The following is an 18,959-nucleotide window of genomic DNA, read 5'->3' on the forward strand; positions in this document are numbered from 1 at the left end:
CACACAAGTGTCGCAGTGGTTTATGCATCCAAGGCTTGAACTTGAAATGTCACAAGTAACAAAATCTGGGTATTTTCCAACCAGTCAGCTGAGCACTGGTCCAATGGAGAATGGAGGGACCCTGTTGTTCTGATGAATGGGTCACTGCTAGGGCTGGTGTTCTAGTGGCCTTCACAAATGCATTCATGAAGTGATGGGGAGACATCTGGCCCCTAGAGATGGAAGCACCAAGTTCCCCCAACAACTGCAATCCACTTCTGAGCACCAAAGGTGTGCTGGTGTGGACCAACAACTACGGAGCACAAGTAAGCACAGTAGAACACCCAAAGCCCCTTGTGTCTCTCGTTGAAATACCATGTGTATCCACTGGGGATGCTAAATACTGCAGTTGCGGCTGCGACTAATGATTATTTTCATTATCAATTAACCGGCTCATTATTTTCTCTATTTTTAGTTTAAGAAATGTCAAAACATAGAGAAACAATGCCTATAAAAATGACTCAGAGCACAAGGTGACATCTTCAAATGTTTTATGTCAGACCAACAGTCCAATACCCCAATATATTTAGTTTACAATGTTGCAAAACAGAGAAAAGCAGCAAACCCACACATATTGCTTGAAAAATCACTTGAATTAGAATAGAATAGATTAATATTTTGTTGATTGACTAATCAATTAATCAACTGATTGTGTTCCAATTGTGTGTTTTATGTATGACCTACCCTCCTACCAAATACAATGGGAAGCACTTGGCATTATTGACCCACACTTGTAAGTTGGAAAGCTAATAAGTTTAAGGACTAAACAACAAGTCTAGAAGTATTCTGCAACAGGAAGCAACTAAGTGTATGAGATAGTCCCAAATATGTACTTCATGGTGTAATTGACTTATGTAATATGTACTTAGTATTGAACTGGGACCAAGCTTTGGAATTAAAAAATGCCAAATACATATAAATGTATACTAATCTGTCAGTCATCTAATCATTCAGGGAAATAAAAATCTCTACCAGTTAAGCAGTGGTTGGTTGTAGATGGTCTGCCAAGAAAGGTGGGGTGAGAGGAGATGCTGCCTGCGAGCCTAAACTTGGGACAACAATACCCTCACTGATGAGGAGAGTTTGATAAATTGTTCTGCATGGCCACACGGGTAAATCGAGTCCTCTCTGTGAATGTAATGTGTTATAGTCCCGCCCGCCTGTGCTGACTTGACAAGCGTAAGTAACAAACCCCCGGGAGTGTCGACGAATCGAGCTCATCGTCTTCTCTCTATGCTGAAAACGTGCAAACGTTTCTGGACGAGGAAACAGTGGAGCACCGCAGTGAACGTGGCTTTGCTGCAGGTTTGTTTTTCTAGCTGTTATACGCTCTTACCTCGGTATGTAACGTTGCTGACATTTACAAGGATAGCTGAATTGTTCCATGTCATTTTTTTTTGCTAGTGACAGTCGTTACAGTCGCAACGTGACTTGCACTGTAGCTGATAGACACGCCTCGCAAAACACACTGAAAGCAACTGGCTAGCTTAGCAGAGCTGTTAGCTTAGCAAAGTCATGTCAACTTAGCAAAGAAGCTAGCTAGCTAACTTCTGTTTGCAGACAGACTTATGTTTGAACCCGGGTGACAAACACGTTTTCCTTTGAGTGTAAGAACTTGCGCATTCCTTTTTATGTACAGTTTCCGTGGGTAGCCGTTTTAGAATTAGCGGAGATAAAGGGGAAACGGCTCAGTATAACAAGTTGACTTACAGTGCGTGATGAGCTTTCTCCACAAACGGCCAATCAATCAACTTGATCAAAAATGCACATATGAATAAATGTTTCCTGAAGAACCTTTATACATGGGGTAGCAGCTGTAAATACTCTTGGTAAAACCTCATGGTAGGTCAAATAGGTGCTGCCGAATCCTTAACTATGTAACGATAGGCGTTGACCAGCATCTCCCTATAACTTAGCAAGGCCTCAGTACAGTGAGTGATGCTTGTAAAAGTCTAACCTGCTTTTGCAGCTTTTTACTAGCAACAGTGGGCAGTGCATGTAGGTGGACTGCGTGCGTACAGTAGAGTTCATGCAGGCTAGTTTGAGAGTATATTGAAAGTTATAATGTTGAACTACCCAGGTAACATCAAAGCTGCTGCGTGCATACTTGACTCATGTTTTTTTTAAAAAAAAAAAAAAAAAATATATAAAAAAAAAAAAAAAAAAAAAAAAAATCTCCCAGGGGGGGAAAAATCAAAACGGCCTCCCAACCCCCGGAAAGAAAAATTTTAATTTAAAGAAATAAAAAAAAAAAAATTATCTGCAACTACTTTGATAATCCATTAATTGCCAAACATCCCCTGTTTCCAACTTCTAATTTGTAAGGATTTGCAGTTTTTTTCTCTTTATGTGACTGTAGAGTGGATATATTTTGGGTTTTACAGAAGCATTTGAATATGCCACATTGGAATATGGGAATGTTTGATGGACATTTTTCACAATTATCTCACATATTATTGCCCAATACAATTAATCGATCACTCCAAAAAATTATTGGCAGATTAACTGATGTAAAAATAATAGTTGTTTGCCCTAATCAGGATACTTTATGTACCTTTACCTCCTCTTTTAGCAGATCCGGGGTGAGGAGCCTGTTTGCATTCCACCTTAGTTGCAAAACAATGGAGGTGAAGCTTGAACAGCAGGACGAAGATATCGCATTCAGCAACACTGACACTAATGGTAAGATCCTTCATACCATTAGATACATTCATATCTTCATTTGATCAGCCATTTGTGACCATAATGTAAACTGCATGAATTAACTCTTGCATGAAGTAGTAAATTAAGTGAGTCCATTAAATGTTATATCCAGCTTGAACTACAGTGTGTATATGTACAGGCTAATTAGTTCACTCAAGGGAGGAAAAAAGAAAAAACTGAACATTTCTGGCTTGCACAACATAGCATGTGGACATGTCAGATGGTTGCGGGTTTCTTCTGTCCAAGATACTGCTGTTCGGTGGGCCCTGAGCAGATCTACTCGTGTTTTAATCCAGGAAGGGTACATGGTGGTGCTGGACATATTCCAGGATACAGTTGGCTGCTGAATGAAACCCATTCTTGGGGTGGAACATACTGTAGACCTAGCACAGACTCACCATATATTTATATTTTTGTAACTTCTATTAACCCTACAGTGGTTGTGGATAGTTATGATAATGGATTTCGGGCATTTCCGCATATTTCAGCTGGCATTTTCCTTCACAGTATAATGCTGGTAGTCAAGATTTGAAGCCACGATTGTTTATAATATGAGAAAGTTTAATTTTAAACATTAGATTATCCTGGTGAAATATGGAAAGATTTAAAAAACCAAAGATTGCCTTCTTTTATACTGCCATACTGGGGTGCCACAGTTGGAAATTGTCAAATTCTCCAGAGCGGCGTTAAGCGTTTCTCAGGATGTCTATTGTAACAGATGAATACCTCATACAAAATGACTGCCTGGCTCAGATTTGACCTGAATTGTCTTCCCACTCAGGTAAACGGCCAGCTGAGGACATGGAAGAAGAGCAGGCCTTCAAACGTTCTCGCAACGCAGATGAGATGGTGGAGCTGCGTGTGTTGCTTCAGAGCAAAGTAAAGAGTCCTTCTCACAGTGGGCTGCATTAGTTGTTGGGCCACACTGCTGTTTTTTTCACTTCAGTGATCAAAGGGATTATTATTATTATTATTATTTCTAATTCTTTCTTCACAGAATGCCGGTGCTGTTATCGGAAAGGGTGGCAAGAACATAAAAGCTCTACGCACAGACGTGAGTAAACGGATAAAATGCGGCTAACATTTCTGCAGCTGAGGATCAAATTTAGTTGCCTAATAATAAAATTGAAAAGATTTAAACCTACATTCCAATCAATTCAATCCCCGTATACATTGGATTCCCACAGACACAATTCCAGATTTCTTTCCAGCAGGTTGAAGAATTGACATGCAATGTTAGTCATAGATCAGTTTTCTATAATGATGAAACCAAAGCCCCTTTCACACATGCACTGCAACCCTGAAATTATTACCCAGACGAGCTGTATGTGAGAACGCATATGACCTTTCCATCATGCTGCTGGTGCAAAATCAGAAAAAACATCCAAGGGTAAATAAGAAGGGTCATTTTCACAAAGACACCAACAAAACTTCTGTGGTTATGGGCTGATGCTGAAATCATCAGACAAATTCAAGGAACGGCAAGAGATCGGTTGTTTATGACCAAATTACGAACTGGCTATGTGACCACGGAAGAGTCCCCATTACACACGGTGTAATCCGCGTCATGTCCTACCTCCTGCACACTCTGCCCAGGCGCCACCCCTCGCCTAAACCAAACAGAGTATTTGCAGTAGGTGAGAACGTGTCTGACACGGACAACCTCCTGTAGCTACATGTGTGAAAGGGCAACTTTGGACAATGTCCAGACCTAATTTGGCGGACATTGTCCAGAATTCATATGAGAAAACGGCTCAAGTTGGCTCATGTTGACAGAGAAGAATGGGTTTTGGGTTTTGTTTCCAGTCCTTTTGTGAGTTTCAACCTGATTCCCCTCACAGTGCTGAAGCTATGTTTGAGCTTGAACTGACAACAGGTGCCAGAAAGCCTGAGTGGATATATCCTCAGGGCTGTAAATCTCCAGACTGTTTTTTTTTATACTTATCTTTGTCAAGGTCACACTTCCTGTTCTTCTTCTCACCCTAGTTTCAAGTCTCTCATTTCACTTTTGGGACGAAGTATAGCTTGTATTAAATTAAAAATGTATTCCTTCTCCCCCTCTTCCCTTCTCCTTTTACTTTTTTGTTTTTATTTTTGGCCACCTTCCTCCGTTGCCCATGTACTGGATCGACATGCCCCTCCTGCGTTGCCCACCTTGACGTTGGCCCAACCTCCGCCCGCCCCTGAACGCCCGCCCACCTGACACTCCCGGTTGGCCCCGCCCGTAAACCGTGCCCCTCCTTAAATGGGCACCTAACTTGACATCTTGTGATTGAATGCCCCTGCCCAATGCCAACCTCCTCCACCACAACCACCACCACAACCACCACCACCACCTCCTCGGCCCATGCAGTACAATGCCAGTGTATCAGTCCCAGACAGCAGTGGCCCAGAGCGGTATGTCCCACCAGTTATTGCCTCACTGCCTGATTAGAACAGTGAAACACATGTCTTTGATAACCTGCCTTCTGTTTAATTTTAACATTTTTATATACATGACCGTATACTCCCCTTCCCCCCTCCCTCCCCCTCCCCCAAACACCCCCTCCTCCACTTGTAAGAGACGTGTATTGTTCCTTTTGATTTTTCTGTCCATTTTAAGCATTTTCCATTGAGTATTTTTCATTACAGTTTATTGTCCATGTAGAGAATCACTGACAGCCCACTACCAAGTAGTTGGTATTTAATGGCTAGCAACACAGCTGTTGGATGTTGTTTTTCCTTGCTGTGATGTTTAATTTTACCCTGAAACGTGTGAAAAGCAGACATCTTTTTCTCGCTCTGTCCTCTGTGGCCCACCTGGCCTGCTTACTTTGGAACTCCACCTCCCTTACCCACTGTTGTCAGCATCACTGTCCATGATTTCTGAGAGCGCACTGGCTCTTGTCTAAAGGCTTTGTCCCCCACTCTGTCACTCATTAATGTTGTGTCTTTATTTCGATGTGCTGCATCAGAGCTGCCTGCCAAACCTTTCATAACCCCCCAACCCCTCCACCCCTGCTCCTGTCCTTTACCACAAAGTAGTTGGTAACCACTCGCATTTCCTTCCCCACTTCAACCCCTCTGCTCTGTTACTCTTTTCTACTGCCCCCCTCGTCTCCTCCTCACCTCAGCCCTTAGTCCCCTCCTCCCTACCTCTCCCCTCTTCCCAAAACCCTGATCAAAATGAGAAGGTGTGCTGGTGGCGCAATTGTCATGGCAAGCCTATGTTGAGTTTGTTACGTTCCTTTTCCCCAACTTGCTGGTGGTGGGATGGTAATAGAAGATCTCTCTCTCATCCCCTCCTCCCCCCAACTCTGTGTGGCCAGTCTCACCCAAATTTCAGCCGTCCTGAAGCTGCCCATCCTCCCAAGACTTCTCTTATTTAAAAAAACAATTTTAAATTTAATGCATGTCAGCTGCTTATTTAATCAATCTAGTGTTGGGGAAAAGTTGTAGTTGTGCGTAGTATGCTGCAGTCTTTAATTTTTCCTTTATAGTTTGAAACCTTTTGTAAGTTTGTCTGTTACTGTTTGCTGGACTGCTTCTCAGATATTTTTTATATCCGGTTTTACCTTGTGTTCTACTTTTTGTCCACCTTGTAATGCCTTGCTTCCTTTTGGCCAAAATGGTTCCTGACAGGATCCTGAGTGTGAATGCCAGCATCGACACTATTGGAGATATTCTGCTAAAAATCATACCGACTCTAGAGGAGGTAAGACCATGTTAATTTCTGTTTTTATTATGTGTATGTGAACAGTGGACCATCCAGGATGATTGATGACATTACCTTTTGAAATATGTTGCCTGTTGGAATTAATAGAATAGAAAAAAAACGCATTATGCAGAATTTGAAGTTCAACTTATAATATATACTAATATACTACACGAGCCTTAAAGGTACCCTGTGAAGCACAAGAACACGTGAGCAAGCAGCTGGCACAATACACATCTTTCCTTTGGCGATGCACTATTCCGCTCGGGACATTTGGTGGCAACAAATGTAGCAATGTGCCAACAAATGAAGTAAAGAAGACTGCTAGCTTATAAACAGTATACAACAAATATTAAAAAAAGGTCTTTGCAAATATTTTGAGAAAGGTACATCATTTAACCCATTTGTTGGACCTCAAGGATACACACAGTGTGTTTTTGGTGAGTAACACTGGTTGTAATATGTTTTGTTTGTGCTTTATTTAATTTATTACTGATCTTTAGAGCGCCTGGCTAATGCAACAAATTGGCTACACTCAGGCTTGCTTTTCCCACTGGGCACTGCGGATTGACTTGCTACACATGACATTGATGAACAAAATAACCAAACCTGGCTGAGCTTTACACAACAAAACTGCCTTTAACTGCCTGTTGGTTTGGGTACAACAACCATAACGACGCACAGGTCCAACCGTTATGTCGCAAAACGGCGGTAAAATCCCCAATTGAGACGCATATTCTGAATGTATACATTCAAAGAATGCTTCTAAAACCCAAATAATACTAACATATCCCATGTGTCTTAATTGGAAAATGCTTGATGCATAAATAGGCCTTATTCTGAATATCCAAATGGAATAGGGCTGACCCCGAATAGTTGAATATTTCATTGCGAATCATGCAGTTGAATCTTTGCAGAGGCGTCATGAAATGAGGATCATGTCAATTTGGCTATATGGGTGTGTTCAATATCGGATTTTACATATAACTACCTGTTTTCTCCCAATAAGCTAATATACCGCATATTATGATCTATAAATATCAACATATAGTGCTGTAAATAAAAATGTGCAAAGAAAGAAGCTTTTAATAAATCTATTTTAATATTGTCACATTCAGAATCCTAGTGGAATATGAGTGTGTATGTAAATGTACTCACTGGCAACCCATAGTAATATTGATCTACTACCATATTTAGTAGTTGGCACACATTGCCTCAGATGTGTCCAAACATCAAACTGAAAGATTACAAATCTAATGATCCATGTTTGTGCGCAACACATTATGCATCTAAGTTTGACTTAGTGTACATTGGCCTTGAATATATTTTTAAATGACGTCCCTACCATAGCTACCACCTTTTGTGAAGCTCACAGTTATTAGCTTTTGTCTCGACTGTCACGGAAATGTAATTGTAAAAGTGTTATTTTTTTAGGTTGTTTTTGGTGATTTTTCTAACCACTCGGTCGAATCTTGGTGAGCTCAGTCTTTGCCACTGTTCTTCTATCTAGCAATTTTTTTTTTTCTGCAAATGCTGTCATGACTGACAGTTTCTCTTTTCATATAGTAATTCTTTATACTGATGCAACAACAATTTGAGTGCCAATTAGTCTTTTATTAGTCAGTTATCCAGTGCTGCTTTAAAAGCATTGTCTTCTAAATCTGATACATGCTGCTTACATTACAACTATTTAATATTAGATGTTATAAAACAAGGCCACATCGATTCAAGCAGCTTGCATCAGGCAGAGGTGTCGTGCTAATCCTGAACAAATATGGGTATTGATAAATCCCAATATTTTTGGTGTATATATGGTTTGTTTTAATTTTCCTTAATCAAACCTGCACTGGTTAACCTGTTTATCTGTTTGTGTTGGTCCATATGTTTGTTCAGTTCTAAATTTCATTATTTCAGGAAAGTTAAACAAAAAAATGCTACTGTTACAGAACAAAATCGATGTTTGTTTTAACAGCACATAACATAAGCTTGTTATGAATTTCCAAATTGCATCTGTGATCCTGAACATATCCCTTGTACAGACACTCATCTTTCTGTTAATGGATTATTTAAAATTTAAAGCCCACTACATGTTACATTTGTGGCCATTATTTTCTTTCACATTTCCAACATAGAGTATCTAGTTGCAGAAATGTGTTATCAATGCTGGAACGAGTTTCAGGCCCTGATGACATCACTGATCTTGCTTTGTGTTTCTGTAGTACCAGCATTACAGTGGGATTGATTTTGACTCTGAGCTTCGTCTGCTGATCCATCAGAGCTTGGCAGGTGGCATCATCGGGGTAAAAGGTGCCAAGATAAAGGAGTTGAGAGAGGTAGGACATAGTCCAGATTAGCAGGAGCCTCGCCATGATGCTCTGCACCAACAGTTGGCCTGGAGATGAATTGTTAAAATCATACATGTTACTTTGTGAGTTGCACTACCAACAATGACATAACAAACCTCTATGAAAAGAAAACTTTTTTTGCTGGTGTAATGGGCTAGTTTAGTAGCAAAGCAATCAAAATGAATTTGATTGTCTGGATACAAGTCTTACATTTTAATGTTTTCATGCACTAGAACACCCAGACCACCATCAAGCTGTTCCAGGAATGCTGTCCACACTCCACTGACCGAGTCGTCTTGGTGGGAGGAAAGCCAGAACGGGTCATTGAATGTATAAAAGTTATCCTGGAGCTGGTGTCAGAGGTCAGTTTACATCTTGGAGATCTGTTGAAAGCCTCAACATACTTTATATAGTCATGTGTTTCATGTCATGCAGATTAAGGATAGTTATGACTAGAGGCTGAATTCCATAATTTTAACTTGATATATCGTTACTGAAAGCTTAGTCTATATCCACGACCTTCCACTTCCAGGATTGCCCCGTTGCTGCTAGAAATTCCGCCTTATGATCTTTTTGTTCGTCCGGATTTCTGTTACCTTCTGCTTCCTTTGTGTTGGAATTCTAAACTAAAGGATTTATGATGACTATGGTTAACTGCTCCTCAGATCTCTGCATGGTTAATCCAGACAGCTAGCTAGACTATCTGTCAAAATCTGAGTTTTCTGTTGCACGACTAAAACAACCTTTAAACATACACCTTCCGGGCGGCGTCTAGCTCACCCAGTAAGAGTGTCGCCCCATGTTGGCTGAGTCCTGCAGCGGCGCAGGGTTCAAATCCGACCTGCTGCCCTCTGCATCTATTTCCCCCTTTCTGGTCTATCCACTGTCAATAAAGGGAAAAGCCCCAAAAAATAATATAAAAAAAACCAAAAAAAAATACACCTTCCACCAAAACAAGTTCCTTCCTGAGACTGTTTTCCAGCGTTACCGGGGCTCCGTGCAGCGCTTGGCGCAGCCAATGACGATTGTGATTGGTTTAAAGTAGTGCTGTCAGTTAAACGCGTTAACGGCGTTAACGAAAACCCATTTTAACGGTGTCAATTTTTTTATCGTGAGATTAACGTTCTTTTTGGCCCAGCAAACTTTGTAGTTTTTTCACATGCTGTTGCAACAACTAGTAACGTTAGAAAAACTACAACACCACACCGGATCTAGCTAGACCAGAAACAAAACCACATTCACGCTGCACACACTTGTTTGCACTTGTTTGCGAGCCGGCCAAAGAGTAGTACATACCTGCAAACTAGTCGCTTTTCGACGAAAATCGCCGTTTTGAATGGGGTCCGAGACCCGGTGCTAATATGGCACCGGTGCCTTAACGACCGTTATCTACCGGACCAAATGGCAACGCGGATTTCGGTGCCTTATTTAGGTGCCACTTAGATGCCTGCGCTTCTTTTTGATGCTCCGAAAACGGACGTTAGAGGGAACTGAAATATTGACGCGGAGAAGGAGTTTTAATTAAATTCGGTTAATGTATGGCATGTAATGATGTACTATTAATTGTAAAATACCCTTTTCCCATCCAGTGGTTGGTTTCACCGTTTTGTGCTCTTTTTTTTTTTTTTTTTTTAGATCAACTTTTATTGTTTTATATTTTTGAACATACAGAACAGGCAAATACAATTGAACAAGGTGCTCCCTTTTTTTAAATATCTATCTATCTATCTATCTATCTATCTATCTATCTATCTATCTATCTATCTATCTATCTATCTATCTATCTATCTATCGGTTCAGGCACCATTTTTAAAGGTATCGTAAAAAAATAAAGGGACAAAAAGAAATCAAGGGACATTTAAAATAGATAAAAATGTACGATAAATTGCGAGTTAACTATGACATTAATGCGATTAATTGCGATTAAATATTTTAATCGTTTGACAGCACTAGTTTAAAGAAATGTCAATAAACCAGAGCCCATTTTTCTCCCATCCCGGAATGCTGCGAGGACTAGCCAGACTTTCCTCCGCAGCGTTGTGGAGGAAGGTCTGGCAAAGCGAGACTACTGAAACCTCAACAGCTTTAAAGAGAGTATTATTGTCTGTGTGTTTTACAGCTAATTTCAACATTTATTTCCGAACAGAGCAGACTCTTACAGGCTTATTAATCTCCTTTGCCTTCATTTTGCAGGCGCCAATCAAAGGTCGTGCCCAGCCTTATGACCCTAATTTCTACGATGAGACGTACGACTACGGCGGTTTCACTATGTTATTCGAGGAGAGAGGCAGACGACCCATTGGTGGCTTCCCCATTCGTGTGCGTGGGGGCTTTGAGCGCATGCCCCCGGTTCGTGGCAACAGACCTATACCTCCCTCCAGAAGGGACTACGATGACATAAGCCCCCGTCGGGGTCCGCCACCTCCGCTGAGCAGAGGTGGACGAGGGGGCAGCCGAGCACGTAATCTGCCTCTTCCCCCGCCACCACCGCCAAGAGGAGGGTGAGGAGGGGCTCTTTTACTGTGGATGCTTTCACACCTTTAACCTGTTTGGTTCGTTAAAATGAACTCTGGTGCATTTGCCCTAGTGGTTTGGTTCATAGTGACCATACAGTTACATTAAGGTACAAAATGCCTTTTTCCCCTTTGTCATTTATTATATACAAGGTTCAGTTGCCGTCTCGACTAGGGGTGTGATGAGACACCCAGCTCACGAGACACAAGATTGGGTTCACGCTATCGAGATGACAAGATTTTAACACTATTTTAACGGAAACTTCAATGAGGAAATAAGACTGGAAAAATAGTCCTTTATTCAATCGAAAGTCACAAAATGAAAAACGAGCACTGAAAGGTTTTGCCACAAACTCAATGACTGGCTTCTCTCCTGTATAACTAACCGTTACACCGTTACTTATTCCATATGTACGGTGGAGAAAGAGTCTCTTCACTCAGAGAACCAAGGTTACAACATAACTAAGTGTTTTCTGGCAGTAGTTGAGACCAGTTGTTTGTACTTGAAGTTGTCATTGTACAGTAGACAGAGAGACAGAGAGAATTTCGAGGTCAGACTCATCCGTCATGCTGGCTGCTGCTCTGCACTTGTGTACTGATATCGCGAGACACTTTTTTTACCTCGACAAGAAATCTTGTCATGTTTTAATCTCGCGAGCTCTTGTGGGACGAGATTTTGTCACACCTCTAGTCTCGACTAATAATGCTCATAATAAATTGTTTTGTCAGGAGCTCCTTGTGACACTCCTCCGAAGGTGCATGCGTGATTTTCTTTCAGTCACCAACATTTGATTTCCCCACCTTGATCCATGTAGCGATGATGATGCAAAACTGTCCAGTCAATGAGTTACCTGTCAGTCCATATGACTTCATGCCCACAGCTCTTGGTTGGTTTGTAAAACTTCAGTGAATATGAACAGGTCCAGAACTAAAAGGCAACAATGAATCATTTTGTCCTTGGTCCAGACCAAATGAACCAAACTACAGGTGTGAAAGCACTCTTGGATACACAATTGTTTAGATACAGTTAGTGATTTATATTTTATTTTTCCAACACACTTTCCTTGTCTGTCATTGTTTGCAGGGGAGACAGGTTCTCACATGGCAGCTATCATGGTGGCATGGACGACAGACCAAGGTGAATACGGAGCAGGATTGTCAATAATTTAATTTCTCTGAAAAGCAGAGCGACCAGAGTAAGTTGCTCAGTAGCAGAATGTCAACCCACCAGCCCTGATTCAGAGTCTGATCACAGGTCATCTGTAGAGTCTGCATGTCATTTCACACTCACAGCTTTCTAAATACCAATCTTAATAGCACTGACCTGCTTGATACTGTAGTGTTAAAGTGTCCTCTAGAGTAGAGAAACTATATTAATGCATACCTTTTTGTCTGTAGTGACAGAAGAGGCCGAGGAGGAGACCGTTATGACAGCATGGTGAGTGCCGTCTGTGTTTTCAGGTGCTGCTGTAATGCTAGGCTGTATGTTTGTAGCTTTCCTAGTTGTGTGTAGTAGTTTGTGAATTATGTTTCAGACAGGGGGTTGGAATTCCTTTTTCTGATTGTAGTACAAGCATGGAGCCATGGCCACTGGGCTGCTTTTTCACTGTGAATGCACACAGATCGAGGCCTGTTGTTGCCTGGCAACAGTTGTCTCCGTGGTTACCACAGAGCAGCTGAGTACGTGGTCCAGAGATCCACCAGGCTAGCAAATGAACTTGAGCTGAAACCAAAGCAATTCCTGAACAGGCTTCCTTCAGTTCTTAGCTGCAAGCAAATACTTTCAATAAGAAGGTAAAGAATACATTTGATCAAATAAACACCAGTAGATGTCAATTAATTCTTGAGATTTAAGGACAAACATGGTGTGCTTTGAGACCAGCATAGTATCAAACGTGTATCTTTTGCTTTTAAAGCACTCAGATATTTCTCATCAAAATGCAAATGAATTTTAGCGAAAATACCTAAATACAATTAGAAGATAACCTAGATAATAAAATAAGCTAATCACTTTTACTCCTCTAAAAGCTTTATGAAGACAACATCTGGTTAATAACTTTCGCAAATTGTTTTGTGTTTTTATTCATTTAGGGTGGGACCTTGCTCTAATTTTCGCTGCTTTATTAACAAATTGAATAGTCAATGGCTTTATGGGGTTAAGGAAAACTTTTACTGTGCATTTAAATGTCCTAAATATGAGCAATTCATTCTTGGGTTAAATTATCATGGTTCACTAGCATGAGCCATGTTTATAAAGAAAAAGGTATATCCCAGATTGTTTCTCCTTTTGCTCTAGAAGGCTCAAGTAGAAAATCAGTTTTAGTATTTTAATTCTGTACTGCAGTTAACCGTTCTCTTGCAGGTATTAAAATGTGTAATTTTTCCATCATTAAAACAGAAACGTTGTATGTTTACCTTATTTTTTTTTCCCCTCTTAAATCGATCCTGAAATGCAGAGTGGAGGTGGTTATGGTGAGTGTTGATATTTTTTATTTCATCAAAAGAAAATCATGTCTCTTTTTTATTTATTTTTTTTATTATTATTTTTTTTTCTTCATCTTAGGTCTTATAATGATAGTTTCAGCCACCATTCATTTCTAGGGTTGGGCATCATTTGGATTTGAACAATTCTGATTCTGATTCTTCCTTTCGATTCCGGTTCTTATCGATTCTCGATTTCGATTCTTTGAGGGGTGGAGTTGAAACGGGCCACATGCCTATAGTTTTATTTTTGATTCAATGGTGGTTTGCAGTTTTACCGGGCTTTTTCAGTGTAAAATAAAGCCACACTAGAGCGCTGCTTACTGTGCTCTAAGGCTGCAACACAACAAGCGCCTGGCTGTTTCGGAACTTGGGAAGCGATGATCGGATTTGAAACCAAATCCTCTAAACAATTCCAATAAAGAAACGATTCTACTGGAATCGTAATTTTTGAAACACTTCCAAGTAGGAATCTGTTCTCGATGCCCAATCCTATTTATTTCAGATTTTATGTAGGGGCAACCATAGGCTGTGTCGTTGGTTTTGAAGTCCACAATTGGATCGTACACTCTGTGTCCTCTTTATTAGGTACACCTGTATAATCTAATGCTGCCCAATATAACAGCCCGGCCACAACATCTATCCTAACGAAGCCCATAATGGTCCATTTTTGGAGACATTTTCAGAAATGTGTAAAGTCAACTACATGTTTATTCCTAGAGATGGCCTGATACCATTTTATGCTTCCCGATACCGATTCTGATACCTGAACTTGCGTATCGGCCAATACAGAGTTCCAATCTGATACCAGTGTGTCATATATTTTATTATGTTTTAACAATTGTATACTACTATCCCTTTATGTGGAGAGATAGTAGTTTTCTTTAAGGCTTTATTATGTGGTATCGGATCGGTGCATAAACTCCAGTGCTTACAATACCGGCGTTTTAGGCAGTATCGGAGCCGATGCTTGGTATCAGAACATCTCTATTTATTATTAAGCTCATAGTCAAAGGTGGTGTTGTACTCGACTGTATTACATACATAAGGTGGGTAGCATTAGAAATACCTCTGAATATAATGCTAATTATGACCTAAATACTAAAACAATTTAACACCTCTATGACAGTGTCAACAAAAACGGACTATTGTAGGCATCATGCATTATGAAAGTAAACTTTCTGGCAGTTACATATACAAGGTTCACGCCTCGCCGTCGTCCATTAATACCTGACAATGGACACCTCGTCGGGCGTTAACCCTTACATATCCAATACAACTGTTCTGTTTTTAATATTCTGCCCACCTCATGTATGTAAATCGAGAGGACAAAATGCATTCGACTGTACAGGTGTACCCAACAAAGTGGACACTGAGTTTATAATCTAAATCATTAAAAACACCGAAGTAAATGTTTTAAGTTTATTCATTTTAATGTTTAGTTGTAAAACCTGTCTGGTTGCCTGATCACTCATGTTGTTTATCCCTTTTAAACTCTGTTGTAAAGCTATGGCTGCAGGTTTTGACATGTCGACACATCCTAGGAATTGTATCAATAAATAAACATTTTCTATAAATAAAAACATAATTTTCCATATTACATATTTATCAGAGCACATAGAGGGAAAACGTTTTTGTCTTGGGCATTTGCTCTCGTCTTTGTCCCTGTGGTGTATTTTCATTATTCCCTTTCCTGTTTCCTTTCCAATGTTTTCAAAGACAACAATTCTTCCTGGGAGCACTTTCAGTCTGGTGAGTGGGGAGGGATTATTACTGTCAGTGTCTTGTTTCCTTACGCTTATGGGATCATTTCTTCTTGTTGCATGCTTAAGTTAAAGACAAATTCACCTTGTGTTGTTTCTCACCTCTGTCATTAGGTGGCAGAGGCTCATACAGTGATATTGGAGGCCCAGTCATCACAACACAAGTCACCATACCAAAAGATGTAAGTAAGACATCTTTAGACTCTTGCAGTTAAGAATGACAGAAAAGACTTTTCACTCCTAAATCGACTTTTATTTGGCCTGTGTGGTTGTTGTGCAGCTGGCTGGCTCCATCATCGGTAAGGGCGGCCAGAGGATCAAGCAGATCCGCCATGAATCTGGGGCATCTATCAAGATTGATGAACCACTAGAGGGCTCTGAGGACCGCATCATCACCATCACAGGAACACAGGACCAGATCCAGAACGCCCAGTACCTGCTGCAGAACAGGCATGTGCTCCTGTGACTCCCCCAAACAACTCATCTCATTGGAGCAGTGTGGTCTCCTCTGATGGCCTGTAGGCTCATCCACCACTGGATGGAAGTAAACATTTTTTTTAGTTGCTGCGTTAAAAAGTTTACTTCGACTTAACATTATTGTACCCAATGAGTAATTTTTTCTTACAGCCAGGTGAAACACACACAGACTTAATAATAAAATACATAAAACACATAATAATCTTGTCGTCCATTGTTGCTGTTAATTGTACTATACACCATATGCCGCATTTACTATTATGACTACCTCCTAAGTTTTTTGACCAGAAGTTGACCAAGAACAACAAAAACTGAACACCACCAGAGAGATGGTAATTTTGTTTAAAGCTGAAGCAATTAATTGATGAATTGGCAATTACTTTGATAATGGATTGGTTATTTTAATAATCTGTGAGGATTTGCTGTTATTTTTTGCTGTTTTCACTTTAAACTGTAAACAATGTTGGTCTGAGAAAACAAGCCCTTTAGAAGGTGCCACCTTGGGCTCTGGGAAATTATACAGGGCCTTTTTCACTATTTTGTAACCTTTTTTATAGACAAAACAATATGGCTGGGCTGTATGGCCAAAATCTTCAATTCCGATTATAGATCATTTCATATCTCGGTAACGATATATATTGCGATATAGCATGTTTTCTACTAAATAAATAGTCTGTGGAAAAAACCACATGGTAAAGACTATTAATGTATACTCCTGTGTGAATTAAATACTTAACAAAGTACTGAGAAATTTCTAATTTCATTGAGAACTTAAGTGCAAAATGAACATAACGTGCAAGGACCAGACTGTAAAGCATCATCCAAATGATGTTAATGTTTTTTTCACAATAGAAACCATACAGAAAATATATGATAATTTTTATATAGTGTTTATGATATATATTTTTTAATAGTGTCATGTCTATAAAAATTAAGTAGGTAATTGGCAGATTAATTGATAATGAAAATAATCATTAGCTGCAGCCCTGATTGTATTAAGCTTATGTACAAACCTGACATTTTACTGACATCAGTGTTCTTAGATAAATGTTCAAATGTTTTTACATTATGCCAAAACATAAGGGTGTTGAGCCTTTGAACTTTTCAGTTACTTACTTTTCAGACACTTCCTTTTCCCCTCCATCCCTAAATGGCTGAGCTGGTCTCAGCAGTCATGCTTCTTGCAGACATCATTTATTTTCAGCCTTCACCTTGGCATACCTTTTATAACTTACAGTTGTGCTCAACATAAAAAAAAAATGTCTTACAGTTTGCTTTACAGCATTAACAGCTCCTGACCCATGTCACATTCAATGCCCTTACCTTCGTCTGTCTCTGATTTCAGTGTGAGGCAGTACTCTGGTCGGTTCTTCTAGGAAGAGAGGAAGTGAAGAAGAGCGAAGCCATGCTGCCATACTGTTTCCTCCTATTCAGAGCCTACATTCCTCTGCTTTGCCTCCTCCCCTCACTATCACACACTACACCATCGACCTATAAATCACAATTTTTATTTAGAGGCATTTAAAAAAACTTTAAGCTGTCAAACAGCAAAGGAGTCAACGTGTTTGTGTGCTGGTGTAATTCTTTTTATGAGATTATTGTGCCGTCAGTGGAGTAAACTCATACTGTGTGTGTGATAACTTTTGGTGTTGTGAGCTGCCCTGGGCCCTTATCTCATTCATTTCAATACAGCATGCAGAATGTAATCTTTTTGTAAGGAACATTATGTGAGGATTTTTTTTCTCTCTCTACCCCCCCCCCCCTTAAATGTTTAAGCACACTCTAAATAAAGATGCATGGTTTCAGAATGGTTAAGGAACCATTGAAATAAACTTTAATTTTTACATAACATCCAATATCCTTTTCCACTTTCAAATTAAGTGCTTTTTGTAAGATGGGCTTTAATGGAGTAGTTTGACATTTTGAGTAATACGCTTATTTATCTTTGTGCTAGGCTAACCAGCTGCTAGCAGTAACCTTCATTAAAGCTGTGGTAGGCAATTTATTTTTGGCTTTATTGGGCACAATGTTTATTATAATCTCTCAGCATATTGTAATTCAAATGGTCAGAGAAAACTAGACCTCTGCACATCATCTGGGCTCTGTTTTTAGGCTTTAGAAATCTAGCTATGATGGGAGACTTTGGTCTATCACAGGTCATTTAAGAGAAAGAGAGGGTTCCTATTAGCTGTTCTGCGCATGCATTGCCCATGCCATATTGATGGGACAGGTGGAGCTGCAGGAAGAGGTCTCCCTCAAATTCTGGCTTATTTTGCATTCTACCCACTGCAGCTTTAACTCTTTACCAGATAGTGAATAAGCCTATTTCTCAAAATGTCATCCTTTTGCTTTAAGTTGGGATACATGTGCCAGTGTGATATAACAAAAAAAACATTTTTAAGATTTTTTGTTTTTCATAGAAAGACAAAGAGCTGTATAAAGTGTGTATGTGTGTATATATTTAAATAGAAACAGTAATTTCATGAGTGGTTAGGTTAGATAGGCCCAAAATACTTAAAAGCCATAAGACTGGTTTGGTTTTATTTTTCTATGTTATTTGTTTTATTTTCTGCCAATTATGACTCGCTGTAATGCAACATCAATTTCTGATCTGTTTGATCCATTATTCCTTTTAATTTGAACAGTTTGGAAACATCTGTAAAGTTTTGAATAGGCTATTGGGTGCCGTTTGAAACGAGGAGCATACAGCTGGAGTCCATGAGTGTTTTCTATCCGGTCATATCTGTAGCTCTGTGTCTGATTATCTGTAGTACCTGCAGGTGTTTAGTAAATAAAGTCCGTGTCACAGTTCACTAAGTGTGTGTTCTACTTTATTTCAACGGCGGATAAGATATGACCATCTAGTTCTGGTTGTAATTAGTCGTGGTTGTAATTTGTGCCAGCCTGTTGCTCTATCACATGCATCCGTAGTTTACAAGTTAAC

The 18,959-nt window shown here is 39.9% G+C and overlaps 1 protein-coding gene across 5 annotated transcripts; it reads left to right on the top strand.

The window, feature by feature from the left end:
* Positions 1-1,205: 1,205 nt before the first annotated feature.
* Positions 1,206-18,828, top strand: hnrpkl (heterogeneous nuclear ribonucleoprotein K, like). 5 transcript variants are annotated; one of them, XM_039779641.1, is made up of 16 exons: positions 1,206-1,344; positions 2,615-2,721; positions 3,524-3,621; positions 3,740-3,796; positions 5,096-5,139; positions 6,364-6,436; positions 8,656-8,769; positions 9,015-9,143; positions 10,975-11,282; positions 12,379-12,432; positions 12,693-12,732; positions 13,751-13,766; positions 15,495-15,527; positions 15,653-15,720; positions 15,819-15,988; positions 17,361-18,828. In XM_039779641.1, the coding sequence occupies exons 2-16, from the start codon at positions 2,661-2,663 to the stop codon at positions 17,389-17,391; spliced, it is 1,296 nt and encodes a 431-aa protein (XP_039635575.1). In that variant the 5' UTR covers positions 1,206-1,344; positions 2,615-2,660; the 3' UTR covers positions 17,392-18,828. The 5 variants fall into 5 exon arrangements, 4 of the variants coding, with proteins under 4 accessions (XP_039635575.1, XP_039635577.1, XP_039635574.1 ...); XR_005636689.1 differs by having other exon boundaries at positions 1,213-1,344; positions 2,612-2,721; positions 15,819-16,082; XM_039779640.1 differs by having other exon boundaries at positions 1,213-1,344; positions 2,612-2,721.
* The last annotated feature ends 131 nt before the right edge of the window (positions 18,829-18,959 follow it).

Source organism: Perca fluviatilis, chromosome 17, assembly GCF_010015445.1.
Source record: "Perca fluviatilis chromosome 17, GENO_Pfluv_1.0, whole genome shotgun sequence".
NCBI classification, from domain to species: Eukaryota; Metazoa; Chordata; class Actinopteri; order Perciformes; family Percidae; genus Perca; species Perca fluviatilis.

What these genes read in the sequence shown, in the direction of transcription:
- hnrpkl (XM_039779641.1), top strand. Translation starts at nt 2,661, where the DNA reads ATGGAGGTGAAGCTTGAACAGCAGGACGAAGATATCGCATTCAGCAAC. An exon ending in CAGCAACACTGACACTAATG is followed by an intron (nt 2,722 to 3,523) that starts GTAAGATCCTTC and finishes CTTCCCACTCAG; the next exon opens with GTAAACGGCCAGCTGAGGAC. An exon ending in TCCTGGAGCTGGTGTCAGAG is followed by an intron (nt 9,144 to 10,974) that starts GTCAGTTTACAT and finishes TTCATTTTGCAG; the next exon opens with GCGCCAATCAAAGGTCGTGC.